The 17,104-nt window shown below is 38.6% G+C and overlaps 1 protein-coding gene across 1 annotated transcript in view; it reads left to right on the top strand.

Annotated features, from left to right (window-relative positions):
* The window catches only part of CTNNAL1 (catenin alpha like 1), a 57,956-nt gene that overhangs the window by 15,224 nt on the left and 25,628 nt on the right, over positions 1 to 17,104 (top strand). Inside the window, exons 2-4 of the mRNA XM_027644002.1 lie at positions 5,985 to 6,174; positions 11,746 to 11,933; positions 16,725 to 16,844. Coding sequence (XP_027499803.1) covers positions 5,985 to 6,174; positions 11,746 to 11,933; positions 16,725 to 16,844 — 498 coding nt within the window. The remainder of the gene's footprint in view (positions 1 to 5,984; positions 6,175 to 11,745; positions 11,934 to 16,724; positions 16,845 to 17,104) is intronic.

The following is a 17,104-nucleotide window of genomic DNA, read 5'->3' as shown; positions in this document are numbered from 1 at the left end:
GGGGGGGGGAGGTGTTCTTAATATTTGTTTTACTTCTTATTATCCTGTTCTGATTTGATTGGTAATAAATTCAATTAATATCCCCCAAGTGGAGGCTGTTTTTTGCCCATGAGGGTAACTGGTGAGCGATCTCTTCCTGTCCTTGCCTCAACCCACAAGCCTTTTGTTTTATTTTCTCTCCCCTGTGCAGCTGAGGAGGAGAGTGATAAAGTGGCGTTAGTGGGCACCTGGCAGTCATGCAGGGTCAACCCACCACATAAGAGGTAGTAACAAATACTACTCTTTAGAGTCTAAATCATCCTGTGTACAATGTGGGTACTTCCCTAGGGAGGGAGATAGATAGAGTAACTTCCAATGCAACTTCTTAGTTTAACTCTTATGTTTGTGGCAGTGGCTGTGAAATAGCTACATTTCCTCTGGTTTTATTTATAGATGTCTATAAATACTTGCTGAAACCCAGTCTCTTAAGTATCACTTAATTCTGTCATGCAAGACTTAATTACGCTGACAATAAATAGACATTAGAATATTTTTAGCTAAGCGTGCTGCCATGATGCTTCCTGTGCATGAAGCATATAACGACTTCAATGTCAGTATCTAAAGGCCCTCAAAGAGATCTGAAAACAACTGCTCAAAAACTGCCACAACTGAGCTCGTTTCCTTAAATATGAAATCTATTGTGATACATTATGACTGTATGTGTTAGTTTTGGTAAAGTACTTGGGAAAAGGCCATTATTTTTCTGTGGCTTCTCGTAAAAAGTGACAAAAGATTGCAACTGCCAATTTCTTGAGACTGCACACTCCTTAAACTGATTGTCTGAAATCTTAGATAAGCATTCCATGGCAGCGGCGTAAGAGCTCACATTAAACAGAGGGTGAGTACCATCGAAAGGACTGTTTCCTTTCTAGGACCTGATCAGTAAATCCTTAAGTAAACAGCATGTAACATATTACTCTTGTTCAAAGAGACTTGCAGGTAATCTTTTCAGCGGTTAGCTCCTGTCCAAATACCACAGATGTTGGTCACTGGGTAATACATGATCAGAATACAACAGATTAAATATTTGGGAGGTGCTAAGCTTTAAAGGAGGGCTTAGATAATGTTCTGGGACTTAAAGTGGTTTCCTTAACTGAAAAAAAAAAAAAATGAAAGAAACTCAACAATAGCAGTTCTGGTCTGGTTGCAGCTGGATGGGCTGCTGGGGAAAAGCAATTCCTGGTAATCTGAAATATCTTGAATGCTGCACATTTTACTAGTTCAGTTTTTTATAGGTTCTTAGGGTTTCTTTGGAGGAAGATAATTGCTGGGGACAAAGTTCCTTGTTAGGTTTCTCGTGGGTCTTTGCTTTTCTCCATTTAACCTGTCTAATTTATCCTTGTTTTAAATGTTTAAAAGCCAGGAGCAAAAACGTTGTTTATTCTTTACTGTAGAACCCTAGATTATTTGCCTTTTAATGCTCATTGCTGTGTTTGTGTCCTGAGGCAAGTAGTATTGTGTACCTCTTCCCAACAACCCTTCAATTTCACTGCCTAGGGATTTATTTTTTTTTTTAAATATGGTCTGAACTGCTAAATAATCTTTGTGCTGCTTATTAGCATCTCAGGTTCCTTCAGTTTGTCACTTAACATGCTAGTGAAATTCCTCTCCTTGCTCAGTTAATATCTTGTTTGTTAGCTTTTTAACTGATTGGTAATTACCTGCTTGATTAAGTCTTGAAAAGAATCTGAAACTGCAGTTGCTATTGCCTCTGCTTCTCCAAAACTTTATTTGAAATGGAGGGCATAGCTAGAAATACACCTGTCACTCTTAACACTTCATGATAGAAAGAGTAAGATATTTCTCAGAATTACACATTCTCCTTGTTTGCATAGCGATGTTTTCTGCAGGTGGCAGGTTATGAGAAACCCATCTGTGTCTGAACAGCTTTGCTTGTGCCTTTGACGTTCTTAAGCATTTTACATTTGGTTTATGTCTAACTCATGTTTCTAGAACCAAGACCAGCCCTTTTTGCTTTAGCTGATCTATATTTTATATCTTTCTCTATCTCTTTCATCATGACCTACCTACTCCTATTTCAGGGCTGTTTGTTATTTTTTTATAGCACACATCCTATGCAATTCTAATATCAGTACAGGCTGCATTTGCTACATAATGTTGATGACATCTGAAATAGGTGTTATGTGAAGCTGTTTGTTGTGATATGTTTCAATCTTCTTGACAAACCTCTGTTTTAGTTTTTTCACAATGGTTGTTTTTGACTGGCAATCCATAGTTTTTGACTTTTCTGAAAAAAAAAAAAGAGAGCTCGACAAACTTCCCTCCATGCCAATGTTAAGATAGTAACTAAGTGGCCCTAAGTTAGCCAGTCTGAGAAAAAAATTATATTATCTATCTAAGAATTCATTATTCCAGGAGGTATTTGCAAAGCCTCTGCTGCTGTGTATAACCATAGGCATCCAAGCTGAGTTTAATTTACATATACAAGCTACTCCAGTGAGTGTCTAAAGTAGGTCATAGAATCACAGAATAATTTGGGTTAAAAGGGACCTTTCAAGACTATCTTGTTCCACTCCCCCAACCATGGGTGGGAATACCTTCCACTAGATTGTGTTGCTCAAAGCCTCATCAAAGCCCCAGGTTGTTCAAAGCACCTAACCTTGAAGATGGTGGGGCGTCCACAAGTCAGGGAATCTGTTTCAGTGCCTCACAACTTTTGTGGTAAAAAATTTCCTCTTTAAGTCCAATCTAAAACCACCCTCTTAATTTAAAACCATTGACCTTTCTACTGTCACTACAGGCCTTGGTAAAAAGTCTTTCTTCATCTTTATTCTAAGCCTCCTTTATATATTGAAAGGCCACTATAAGGTCTCCCTGGACCTTTCTCCAGGCTGAATGACCCCAGCTTGCTCAGCCTGTCTTCATAGGAGATGTTCCATCCCCCTGATCATCTTCATTGCCCTCCCCTGGACTCACTTCAGCAGGTCCAGCTCCTTCTTATGTTGGGGGTCTCAGAGCTGGATGCAGCACTCCAGGTGAGGTCTCACCAGACCAGACTGCAGGAGAGGGGGAACATCACCTCCCTTGAGCTGCAGACCACACATTTTTTGATGCAACCCAGAATGCAATTGGCTCTTGGGCTGCGAGCACATGTTGTCAGCTCACACCCAGTTTTTCAAGCACCAGTACCCCAAGTCATTTTCTGCTGGGCTGTTCTCAATCCATTCATCTTCCAGCCTGCATTGATACTGGGGATTGTCCCGGGCCCAGTGCAGGACCATACATTTGGCCTTGCTGAACTTTATGACACTGGTGATGGAGCTGTGAAAACAGCTCCTGATTCTTGCTTAACCTCATGGGAAGATGGGGGGGGAAGGGGGGGGGGGGAATGGGTTTGGGTTTTTTTCTGCAAAACTTATGATGCCCTCTGAAGAGAGTGCTAAAGAAAGGATAGAAATGTAAAAGGCACTCATGTTTTTGAAAGTGTTTTGTAGGATTTTAATAAAACCTTTTAAGCTGTGACATCTTCATGATTTTTATTATTTACATACCTCTACAGTAACATAGGAATTAAAATAAATGCCCTTGGTGATTTTTAAGAGACAGTGGGATTCCTTTTACTCTGCAATGTGATTTGCATATGCATTTTTTTTCAGGGTTATGCAGAACATATTTAAACTTTTACTTGTGTGAAATGCTGTAGGAGGTAAACTTGCAGCCAGTATGTAAACTTGCAGTTTGTCTTAGGCCAGTGTTATTTTATATACACTTATGAGAAGTCATTAACTGTATGAATGTAATATTAACCCAGTATTGGGTTGCTGTTTGCTTGAAAAGCAATTGAGGAAAGAAAGTAGTGACCTTCTATCAAATTGGTCTTCCTCAACGTTTGGACTAATGCTCCTCAGTAGGCTTGCTGGCCATGCCTAATCAAGAATCCACCAGCTGGGATTGTTAGATTTTGGGTATTTGTTAATTTGGTATACCTGAAGCATCTACAATGCAAGAATTCAGGAGAGCTGCATAGTGCAGCTGGTTGTACCGTCAATTTCGTATTGATCTGAATTTCCACTGAAGTGGTGGTAATTGTGTGTTTTGAGGAATGTCATTCCTCCTCTAAAATGAATCTGAATTATTTGCTCAGTAAATAATAGTAGTAAAAGTAATAAGACTGTTTTCGTCATAAGAAGATTTTTGCACTGGAAGGGCATCTGGGGTTCATAGGCTTTGGGGTTGAAGCTTGGTGACTTCTTACAGGGGAACTCTTACACAGGCGGATTTGTTGTATGAATTATAGTAAGTGACCTTCCTTTAGACCTTGTGGCTTATGTACAAGTTGGAAAAATAGGGCATATATAAGAAGGCAGTGGATGGACTAAGCATTTCTGTACTGATGTTTTGTACCAGGACAAAATATTCTTCCATTCCCATAGCAGTTCTTCCTTAGGACAGCACTGTTCTCTTTTTTTTTTCCCCCTCTCTCCTTTGGTGTGCAAAGCACTCTATGAAGTATTGACATTTTCCATTGCAAAGAGTTTAATACTGGACACTTGGCTAAACGAACTCCTGGCATTCAAAACTAGCCTCAGAAAGGTATTGAAAACCACCATTTTTTTTTTCCCCAGAAAGACAACTCAGTGACATCTGAAGGGTAAGCGCTGGGCATTGATCACATCATGAAGCAGAACAGTTCCTACATTGCTTCCTACTATGTCCTTGGATCTCATGTGAGCATTACAGGTACAGCTTGTATGCTCTTGTCCAACCATAGGCTTGACTAGTAGGAGAATGTATGAGTAAATGATGGTTTATATTTTTTTGAGGAATGGCAAAGACATTTGTGATTAAGCTGATATAGCTGAGGTGTTCAGACAGTTAAGTAATAATGTATTTCTGAGATTCTCTCAGCAGACATCCTTGAGCACCTGGGAATGTGGCTTACAGTAGAGTTCTGTGGGCATTTTAAAATCACACTGCTGCTGAAAGGAGCACTTCTGCCCATCTTTCTCCAGTCTGTACCTTTTCCCTTTTGCCACCAGAAGTATTCGTAGAGCTATGCACTGAACTGGACTGGAAACCTGATTATGGGAAAAACTAAATTAACAAGCATCACCTTCTCCACAACTCAGGTTTAACCCACATCAGATAAATTAATTGCAGCCATGGCAGTGGGAGGCAAAGACAGGCAGGACTATCCTTGTTGGGCCTTTATGGTGATTTAGGATGTTTGAAACTACTGAGTTTAACTTCAGTCCTGCTTCTCATAAGAAAACAGTTGTCATACCGAAAACGTAAAGCTCATGTTTGTAATGTAGTTTATAGTTACTTATTTCTGAGTGGCAGGATTGCATACCGTTCTCACATTTACTTAATGCCTTGGTTGAGAATCTGCTTCTGCATTCATGCCTTTCTCCTCTGTGTGGGGAAAGGATCTCTTTGTTTCCTTATATTTGGTGTTTTGGACAAATCTTCAGTCTCCTGCGGCCGGTGTGCAGCTGATCTCTGGTCCATGTGATCCAAGAGGGAATGTATAGCATGATGTAGTGGACAGAGAAGCTAAGACAGGAGTTCAGAATACGAATGTCCTTGCAAATTGTTTTACTGATAACTTGCATCTAAATGGCAACCTTTCTCTAAATTCTAGAAACTCGTGCAGTTGAGTTTAAGTTACAAGTATGTGGATACTTTAATGGGGGAAGGGCTGTGTCTGTAGTGGGAAAGGCTGTTCAGATGCAAGGGAGCTTATTTTAATACTGCAAACGTAAAAGTTCTTCTGTTCATTTGAGTTAAACTGAGATCACAGCAGATGAGCAACTTTTTTTTTTTTTTTTTTTTTATTCTCTGAGAAGTTAAATGGTACCTTATGACTCAACACTAGATGTTATTACTGAAGTATGGTAAAAATCTATTACGGAGTTCAGTTCAAAACTTACCTTTAATGCTGAAGTTAAAATGTTCCAATAAATAACTCTTCTTGTTTGCAGATAACTACTCTTATTAATCATAAGGATAAACCAAAGCGTTCAGACAAGACTCTGCAAGCAATTCAGCGAGTGGGCCAAGCAGTTAACCTGGCAGTTGGAAGATTTGTTACAGTGGGTGAAGCCATAGCCAACGAAAACCATGAATTGAAAGAGGAAATGAGTGTTGCTTGCATTGAGGCAAGGAGAGCAGGTATGTAGTTACTCATGAAATTGTACTTGTGCCATTTTTGGCACACTATTTTTAGTGTCAGGAATAACGTAAGAACTTTATTATTTGATTGCTTAACCATCTTCTGCTGGTTCATTCAGGGCCTGATCTGTTACCTGATTTTTTCACTTACTTAAATTACTGTCATCTTATGAACAGAGAATGGAATTGTATGTTGGCTCTGATTTTTATAGGATCATTTGCCGTAAGGAATTATCTGACTGCTCTTTGTTTTATGATGTTATTAAAGAACAGAGTGTTGAGAATACAACTTTATTGCTACCAAGCTAAAACAGTGGAGTATCTAAAATTGGGTGTTATGCTATTGAGGTCACTGCATTCTAAATCTGAATGTCTGAATGAAGGTCAGTGTCAACCCATATTTCATCAGGATTCAGTAAGATGACTCACATCAGTCATCTGATGACTCCTCTCAGTAGAATGAAAATCATATTGTGTTTGCCTTTTTGCCAGATTCAAGTTTTATTGCAAAGTTGCTGTGTGTGTGAATTGAATGTGAAGTATGGATAACTGAGTTGCCTGCTGTCACCCTCCTCCTCACAGAAGCCTCTGTCTAGGCAAATAGGGGATAACATAAGAGAATGTCAGTGTCATGCTAGAAACTACTATCCTAGATATTAAGTACTGTTCCTTGCATGATATTTCAGTGGCTCTCAGTAAATGCATATCCTTAGATCTGCAATGCAGCCTTTCAGATGACTTCTAGTAGAATGTTCCTTTTGTTGTAAGTGGGGTGAGGTTTTGGTTTTTCTTTCAAATACCTTTGGATCATAGGAAATTCTATTTGAAGCTTTCCCAATTTGAGCAGGTGGGTGTAGCTACAAGTGTGATAGACTTCCTGCTTACTGTGACTTCAGGGAGACAATCCTGAGCTTCTGGATGTGGAGGCAAATAAATGACCCTTCAATGCTAATGTCTCTGACTCCAGAAAGGAGCAGTACTCTACTCCAAGACAGGGGTTACTGTCCTTAAAACCATTCTGTTAAGTTAAATAGTGGACTTGTGGGTGGGTGTTTGTTTTTTATCTTTTAAATAACCTCAGAATTCTGAAAAACCTGTCTTTTGCTGTCCTAACTGCTGGTGTATTTCTTGCTGATTCACTGTACTGGCCTCAAACTTTGGGGATGCAGACCATACTATTATTTGTGATTAAAAGAAAAAAAAAGGCTTGGAAATTAGGCATGGTACTGTAAGAAATCCTCTGAAAATCCCTCAACAATGAATCACAGTGTCTAGAAACATGCTGGTGATGAATGATTGTTCTTGTGATTTGAAGGACTATTCTGGATAAACTTTAGACTGAAAATTCCTAGTCGCTCCAGTAAATTTGGCTGCAAACAGAAATGTCCTAATTTAAAAACATTCCAGTTGTTATGTGAAGCATGTGTTTTCTCTTCAGAGATCCAAGTAAAATGCTGACAAGCCAAAATTGCCAAAGTTCACATTGATAATCTCAGCTGCTAGAAGAGCAGTGAAGTCTGAATCTGTTTCTTGACTTACCATTTATGCTGTGACCAAGTGTTTTTTCTTCCTATCAGTGTATCCAGGAGGACTCAGAATCTAAAAATAGTCTGCAGTATTTTACCTCAACAAAAGGCTATAGTTTTTTTACATAGTAAGTTTTATTTCCTGTTGCGCAGTAATGTGCCTCAGTCTAGGGGAGTGAAGATATGGATTGTTTACATTTCTGTCAAGCCTCACATTTACCTTGGCATGGGCCAGTTTTTCTCTGTGAGCTATGCATTTTAGAGCTAACTGAAGACTTATATGGGAAATTCAATATAGCAAACACGTTTTCTGCTGGGTTTTTTTTTTTGACGGGGGTTTTTTGTGCCAGTATTATCTCTGTGGGCTGCTCAGTGTTGGACAAGGTAAAACAGTCCTTTGTGCAGATAAATTCTTATAGATAAATGTCCTCTGAATTCAAATTCTGAACACAGTTGCTCAAGTGCCATTTTTAATAACTGTAGTGTTTCCAAGCAAATAAAAAAAATTTCCTGGACAATTATAGCCAAGAATATTGACATGTATAAAAGAGTCCTATGTTCTGGAGGCATAGGTAGCAGAAAGCCCTTGCTGTTTAGGGCAGAGTGTGTTGTAAGCTTTTCATTATTCTTTATAGCTGATAAATTAGATTGTACCTCGGAAATTAAAGGGACATTTTGTTAGGCATAGAAGATAGATTTCAACACTAAAGGATTTAGAACATTAAGCATCTCAGTTGCTAAGAAAAGTAGGGAGTCTTTAAATCAATTGCATATCCTGCAGAGGCTTTGAAGGATGACAGATGTTGTATCTGCCTCTTGTGAAGGGTATAATCAGTGATCTGAAGTGTTTCAGACTTGTTATGACTATTTCCTTGTAATAAACCTTGTAATTTGATTGACTCAAAATAGAATCATAAAACACTGCAGAGGGTCATGTAGCAGATTTTGCCTAACATTAGTCTTGCACTGTGTCAGTGTTTACAATGACAGTATAGTAGTGGAACATAACTCAAAAGAAGCACATTTTAGATGCCCATCTGTGATTTTTGTTATCTTTTTTTTTCCCCCTCTAAAACTAGGAAAGACTGGGTAATTTAAAAGAGAAAGCACATGTCAGGAATAAGTTAGTGTCATAACATTTCCAGTATTCTCTACCAGTTGACTACATAGCCCTAGAGGAAGACATGGAGTAAAATGAAAGCAATAAATAGCTCTCTATTTTTGCCTTGTCTTTTAGTACAGAGAGGACTAAATTAAGAAGGCTGAAAAATGACAATTTAAGATGAATAAATTGAATCACAGAATAACTGAGGTTGTAAGGGACATTTTAGCTTCAAGAATGGAGATCTGCCCTCCACAGTATCAGACACTGCCCCATTTTGGTGTTGTTCACACGCTTGCTGAACGTGCTGGCCCATCATCCTGGGAACAGTTTTGATGTCTCATATCAGTCCCAGAGAGGTACCACTGAAAATTGACTGCCCATTGGACTTTGTACCAGTTATCACCATCCCTAAGCCCAGTAGTCAGATTCATTCTCTACCCACCATTTTTCAGTTATTCAGTCTGTATCTTATGATGAAGTTATAAGGACATTATGGGAGATCATGTCAGAGGCCTTGCTGAAGTTGAGATGCACAGCATTCATAGCTTTCTTTTTTTAAAATTGGTGCTATCTCATCATAGAAGGCATTCAGATCAATAAGGGACTATTCACCCTTGCAGGTCTGTGCTGTCTCTTCCTGATTGCCTTTTTCTGCTTCATGTGGTAATGGCTTCCAGTATTATTTTAGTAATAATCCTGGAGGCTGATGTGAGGCTGAATTTTTGAGCTCATAATTGCCTGAATTTTTCTTGTTACCCTTCTTGCATGTGGATGTAGCACCTTCTTGGATGTGGCAGTTGTCTTTCTGTCATTGGAAATCTCTCCCAATTGTCACTATGTTTCAGTCACAATAGGAGAATTACAGGGACAGTGAACTGCTTCTTTAACATGCTCAGGTGTGTTTTATGGACTTGTTTATACCCAGATGTCTTCCCTAAGTCAGTCTCTTTACCATAACAGATTTTGCTCCTCATGGCTTACTCCCAAGGCTTAATTCATGTTCCTGTAGTTGCAATCTACAGGCAGAGGAGGAAGCCTTTGTTCTGTTATCAGAAGTCTCGAATTTCTGGGGCTGTGTGGAGCTTTTGACAGGCAGATGTTGCAGGTCTTTCAGGTTCTCTGATAAGTTTTTGTATGAGTAGATGCTTCACCTATGACTTGATTCATCTTCAAGAAGATGAATCCCGCAGCATAAGAAACGGGATAGTAATGTTGTGCATCCTTTCTTGGTTACCAAAAGAACTTTGCATCTATTTTAATTGTTCTCTATATGTTTCTACACCATTTTGCGTTGTCTCATATATTTTGAGGTCAAAGGAAGAGATTGGGATTAATTAGCTGACAAAGGTGAGCAAGCAGACATTGGCAAGAACCAAAATGAATTGGACTGTGGAGAAGGCAATGGCCAGTGTGTTTTGCTGTTAAATGGTCTCATTACCTGACTGGAGACTCATCCTACAGATTCACTGTTAGTGCATCTGGCTGCCCTTGCTGTTAGAATAGTAGCTCTACTTTTATAATTCTTCTTGCTTATTTTTAGGCCCTTCAGCTGGGGAACTCACCATCTCAGACTGTACTCTGTTTATCATATTTGCATGCTTACACTAGAGTGACCCTCTGATTATTTGGAGCATGCCTTTTATAACCTGGCCTGGTCTTGGCAAAAGTCCTGAAAGTTCCTTGCCATAGTGGAATACCTATTTAGGCAGTTTAAGAAGCCAAGGGAATACAATTACCAGAGGAGAGAAATCTATACATGAACGTTATGCAGTGTGAATCGCTGTGGTTTGAAGGACTGTCAGGTCTTGTCCTGTAGTGTTTGTGTGTATTTGTGGAGTACCAGAATAATGCACCCTCAGGTTTTTCATACGGGAGCAGTGGCTTTATCAGGCTTTTGGAGTATTTTGTCTGCATAGATGAATTACCTGAGGTATTAAGATGAGTCTTAGGGAACTTGATCAAATCTTCTAGATTTTAGATTCAAGGATGATCTATAGGTCAGTTGTAGGTTGATCATCTTGTCTTACATGCTAAGCAAAAGCATGTCTCAGAGCTTGCCTGAGTTCAGTCTCCCAGCAGCCTTTCTGTGATAATGGAATAGGAAACTGCCCTGTCTTTTCTCTATTGCACTATTATCTAGTGTACTCCAGAAGATTTAATTGGATAGGGTCTGTGATTTTTCTCAAATAAGCAGATCCATTGGCTGCACTGGATGCAGAATTTTTGGCGGCATAAGAAATAAAAGTGGTCAGTTAAGCTTATTTAACTACTATCTATTTAACTAAATGCAAATTGAAAAAGAAGATAATGATGAACTGAAAATCAGTGCTTTATTGCCTTTTTTTTTTTGTCTCCTCTCTCTGTCAGCATGCTGTTTAGTGTCCCTCCTTAGAATAAAAAGTGCGGTAGTCTCACTATAATGCTTCAGTCTTATAATTTATAAAGTTACTGGAATCTCTTTTATTATTCATGCCTGAAGACTTCTAAAGGAATAGGAAATCTATAAATTATGGGAATGCTAACTGAAATTTGGAAAGTGGAGGGGAATTTGTAGTTCTTCCTTGCTGCATCCCACTCTTGCAGTGGGTTGATGCTGCAAGTGTGGACACTGATTTGACTTTTGCTATTAAAAACGTATCTCTCATTAGTGTTTTCTCCCTCCACATTGCTCAACTCCACTCCCCACTCAAATATCTGTAGACTGTAAAAAAATTGGTGTATGTTACAGATGGAAGAATAAGGTAGTACTGAGTAGTAATCCAAATTTAAATATGGAGAGGGTGCCACCAACAGTCAGTAAAAGGAAGTGAAGTGAAATAAAAAAGAGTTGTGGGTAGCTCTGAAATTGTTTCATCCCTCAAAGGTAAAAGTTAAGAATGCTTAATGGCCCAGTATCTGTTTTCTGAGTATGAAAATTTAACTTATTTTTTTTTCTTCTAGGTGAAACAATTGCACAGCTTACAGATGTGGCAAGCTTGGATCATCCAGAATCTGATAGCCACATAACAATCTTTACAGACAAAACGGGTGTGGTAAAAGCTGCAAGATTGTTGCTTTCTTCTGTCACAAAGGTGCTGGTGTTAGCAGACAGAATTGTTATAAAGCAAATTATAACTTCCAGAAACAAGGTATTTGTAGCTTCTTTTCTATTTTGTTTAACTGATACCTGCAGGCAGTGCAAAAGGGTGGTGGTAAGTGAAGTGGTATTTTCATTATATCTCTAGGGGAAGTCTAAAATAAAAAGGTAAAAATTAATGTCTTGCACATGTTTATCTACCAGGTATCTGAAAGGAGGTGGCTGTAAGTCAGTAATATTAGAATAACAATTTTCAGTGATTCTACATTTTATGTGACCCATATTTATTGCTTTATTGACTTAGTATGCTGTAGAAGATGCTGTATTACTGCTTATATAACTTCAGGTTTACTTCTACATGAAAGTGCGTGTCTGTAAAATGGTCAATAAAAGCTTCTCCTTGCTAATGACAGGATGTTTGTACTGTCAGGATCAAGACAAAGAGAGCATTATGGATGTGTCTAAGCAAAAAACTGTGAGGAATGCATATGAAATTCTGTGCTAGAGATGTGAGGCTTACAGATTAAAAGTTTTTTACGCAGTTTAACTTACGTCTTGAAACTTAGCATGAATCTACTTGGTTTAAATAATGTATGAAGGCCCATTTAACCTCAAATATAATCCATCTCATGCAGTGCAGACTTCACTGTCTTGCCTGTAGGATATTCTTCCATTTCTTTTTCTTCACGATGTGCTAAAACAAAAATAGAAAACCCTCATGTTTGAAAAATGAGAACCTGATAAGGCCTGGGGTTTTCCATTAATTTGGAATTCATAATCCAGAGCAGTACCCCTCTTTCCTCTTTTGACTCCTCATGATGTCGCTGTACTTCTGTCCCAATTTGCTTTTCAGATGTGCTGATTTCTATTTTGCAGCTCCTAGGTCCAAGACACTTAGTTGAGTCCAGGATTCAAAACCAACAAAAATAACCTGCTCCTGATTTGCTGTCTTTGTGCTGTTTTCATCTCCCAGTGGTTGGTTAAGGTGGCGGCATTTTCATCAGTATCAGTTTGATGAAGTTACTTGCAGCTTTGGTCTTTTCTTGCCCTAGAGACCAGAATGGTGTATTTAATACCTTTTACTGCTTTTCTGCTGTTGTCTGCAGTCTATAATGCAATAATCCTAGTTAATATACCTTTCCAAAAGTGACCGGTGGTAGCACGATTTAGGCTACAGAGCAACTGTGCAAGTGTATGCATCATGAAAGGATGAGGAAGAATATATCATTTCAGCAACGAGCATGGTTTCTGATAATTTTAAATATATATGAAAATATTGTCATATGTACACTGAAATGAATATAGTAAGCATAGGTGCAGCATTTAATTTTGAAGGTATTTCAAGCGAAGTCTCATAGTCCAGAGTAAGCATATCTGACTCTGACTGCTATAGTCATAGAATCGTAGACTATCCTGAATTGGAAGGGACTCACAAGGATCATGCATAAGGATCATGGAAGCCTAACTCCTGACCCTGCACAGGACAACCCTAAGAACCACACCATGTGGCTGCGTGCTTTGTCAAAACACTTCTTGAACTCAAGAGAGCCTTGGTGTTGTGACCACTTCCTTGGGGAGCCTGTCCCAGTGCCCAACCACCCTCTGGATGGAAAACTTTATCCTAATATCCAGCCTAAAGCTCCCCTGACATAGCTTGATGTCATTCTCTCGGGTCACTGGTCACCAGACAGAATAGATCAGTACCTGCCCTTCCACTTTCCCTCAAGAGGAAGCTGTAGACTGCAATGAGGTTTCCTCTCAATCTCCTCTTCTCCAGGCAGAAGAGACCAAGTGACCTGAGTCTCTCCTCATATGGCTTCCACTCGAGGCCCTTCACCATCTTTGGTGCCTTCCTTTGGACACTCTCTAAGAGCTTAATATCTTTTTTATTTTGTCATGCCCAAAACTGCACACAATATTCAAAGTGAAGCCACATCAGTGCAGAGCAGAGTGGGACAGTCACCCCCCTCAACCAGCTGGTGATGCTTTGCTTGATGCCTCCAGGACACAGCTAGTGTTTGTGAGCTTTTGAGTTTTAGTACATTCTCATTTTCTGTGCATAGTGCACATATATTTGAGAAAGTTGGCTTCTGTTTATGGTACCAGTAGGGCAATTCACATCTCTATTTAATTAAACAATTGATGTTGTCTTTTAGAGGCCTGATTTCTATAGAGTACATTCCTGAAAAGTGTGTCAGACACTATGATGGATAGCAAAGCAGTTCTTCCTGTAAGAAATGTTGTGGTAGAGGGATGGCATGGGCAGGGACTTAAGAAGTGCACACAAATACTCAGAGACAGTGTAGTATAATATGGCATAGAGGATGGAAAGGTAGGATCATCAGTACTGCCAGCAGGAACAGACTCTGGCTTCTTGAAGTGGGTCACTGTTCCAGAAGATCTCAGCTCCATTTTTATCTTAGAGACTGAATGCCCAGTGTTAAACTTTTATTGCCTTTTTTTTTTTCTTGCTGAAGCACTTTCTAAACACCTTTTATTTTCATTGTCATCATCGTCTTCCTCATATGAATCAAGTCAACCAAGGGCAAAGGATAGAAAAACAGCTTAGTGGTTGGACATCCAACTACACAGAATGATGAAGTGTTTGAGATCTTCTGGAGTGGTGATCACCTCCAGAACCCAGCTTCTGTTTGATGATCCCAATGATCTTGTTCCTGCCTCTACATCCTCTGCACCATATATACTGTCCTTGTATTCTTAGGTTGTGTGCATTTGTTCTGTCCCTACCTACATCTTTCCGCCTTATAAAATTAGTTTTATTGTCCATCAGACTTAGTCATTACATCAGTGAGCTTAAGGTCTTGCTCCACTTGCTGTCACCAGTCAGGTTAGGAGTGCCAGAACAATGAGCAGAGAAGTGACAGGTCGTGGGGGAGCTGCTGCACTGTGGAGATTGGATCAAAATATGGATGTGCCCTGAAGTGCTGTCAGCCTACGACCGCTGTCTGAAAGGCAACATTCATACTGCTGCCGTAGCTGTGCAATACCAGGTGCTAATTTAGATGTTAGTAAGAACTTAAAGCCTTATTTTGTTACATATTTTTAATCTTGTATTTAAAAATGTACATTTTCATTACTATCTGCATGTTCCATGTTGAAGAACTTTTAAAATGAAAAATTATGAAGACGTCACAGGTATTTTGCATTGCAGCAGCTTCTTGAATAACCTTTAGACAAATTTAGAGCTGTCTGTACAGTTTCTTGGAATGTCAGCTCTACCTGGGATGTCTAGAATTATTAGATGTAATGGAAATGCATGTGCTTTCACTGAAATTTTTAGTTGACGAGGTTTGTCATGAGAGAAACACTTGCTCTAGGGTAACTGTAACAGAGTTGTTTGCAACCAAGACCATACTCATGAAATACTATACTTGCTTAAAACAAGAACAGTAGATCATAATTAATCTTTTGTCCATTTTTAGAAGAGAAAGTTGGACTTCAGCTTGTATGTTTTCTCTTTTCTCCGCGCTTTCTTTTCTACATCCTCACTCTCCCAATCCTGTGGTTCTCTCCTTCCACTCTCATACTGCTATTTTCACGTCTTTCTCTTTGTGCACCTTCCTTCGAAGTTCTTTATACTCCATCCTTACTCGTACATCAACACCTAAATCAGGAAAGTCCTTATTCTACAGTCTTTGTGGAACTGGCTGCATAACATAATATACTCAGACAGATACTGCGGTCTAATATTGCACGATAAAACTATCAGTTCCACAGTAGTCACAGGATTTAGTGGAACATTTGCTTTACGTAGTTTACAGCTGAGACTGAGCAGCTGCTCTACCACAATGGAACGGGTGTTTCTAGGAGAGTTTACCTAAAGTGCAGAGAGGGGGTAGCTTGTCATAATCCAGAATATAGACTGCTTTTTTTAGTTTGAGCGTAGGAAAGGAAGAATAACTTGAAGTTTCTCCCTTGAAATTTCAGTTTGTTGAATTTTTATGTGGTATCTTATCTCCAGTGTGAAAAACAATAAAGAACTGCTTTGACTGTTTTCCCTTCTGAAGACTTTTAATGGATTTGAAAGGTCACTTTGAGATTAGCAAGTATAAATCTAACCTGAAAAACCCTGATGTTAATCTCTGTTATAAACCATATTGTAGTGACTTCACAGGATAGCTTCAGTAATTTATAAGCTATATGATAATTTTTACTGAATATTCTTAAAAAATGCTGGTTTTACATGCTTTAATGTATTGTGAGTAAGAGTTTGATACAACTTGGATATATTTAGTTCTTTGTTTTATATACAACTAATAAAAGTCTCCAAAGTTAGAGAAAATTGCTACGGATAGTATAAAACTATGTATTAACTAATTTCTGACTTTTTTGTTTACTTTTGTTGAATTCTGTTGCCTTTTTTTTTAGTACACAGAGCCATTGAAACACCTGTCTTTGCAACTGTGGTTTTAGACTTTGAAAGTTATGCATCTGAAATTGAACTTTGAAATTGAGAGTTACAACATGGATATAATGTGCATATTAATTTCAAGTACTTGTTACTGTCATATTAAATTTAAAAACACATTTTTCCTAAATCTGGAAGCTGAATCCTGTAATACTGTCAGTCTTGATACTGGGAGAAATGAGGACAATGTTTTCTGAGGGCTGACAACAGATTTACTCATTTTGAATGAAGCATGATTGTTAATTTACACTTGATTTCCATTTGTTGAGTTATTAATGCTTAAATAGTAACAAAATATATGCATTTTAAACTACACCATTTAGAAGTTCCTGTAAATAGTGATATTCCTAGGTTAATAATAACATTTTCTGTTTAGAATCTTGATGATCTGCAGTATTTTCCCTTATCTTGCAGGTTCTTGCAACAATGGAACAACTAGAAAAAGTTAGTAGTTTCCAGGAGTTTGTACAAATATTCAGCCAGTTTGGAAATGAAATGGTAGAGTTTGCCCATTTAACTGGAGATCGTCAAAATGTAAGTATTAATAAAAGGTTGTGAGGGATGTTGCACAGTGTAATTTTCATCTTATTATCTGAAAGATTTGAGTTCTTCTGGGATGATTAACGAAACAAAACAATTGCTGGTGTCCTGTCTCTGGAACCTAACCTGTCCTTGCTCCACCCAAAGTACATCTTTTGATTTTAAAGCTCAGCCTGAGAAATATCACTGCATTGTTTGATCTGCATATCTTCCAGATGCCTGGTTGCATGTTATTTGTGGTGTCCTTTGGTTTC

The sequence above is a fragment of the Corapipo altera genome, unplaced genomic scaffold (assembly GCF_003945725.1).
Source record: "Corapipo altera isolate COAL_440 unplaced genomic scaffold, ASM394572v1 24b, whole genome shotgun sequence".
Classification (NCBI taxonomy): Eukaryota; Metazoa; Chordata; class Aves; order Passeriformes; family Pipridae; genus Corapipo; species Corapipo altera.
This window is presented reverse-complemented; position numbering and strand designations above follow the sequence as displayed.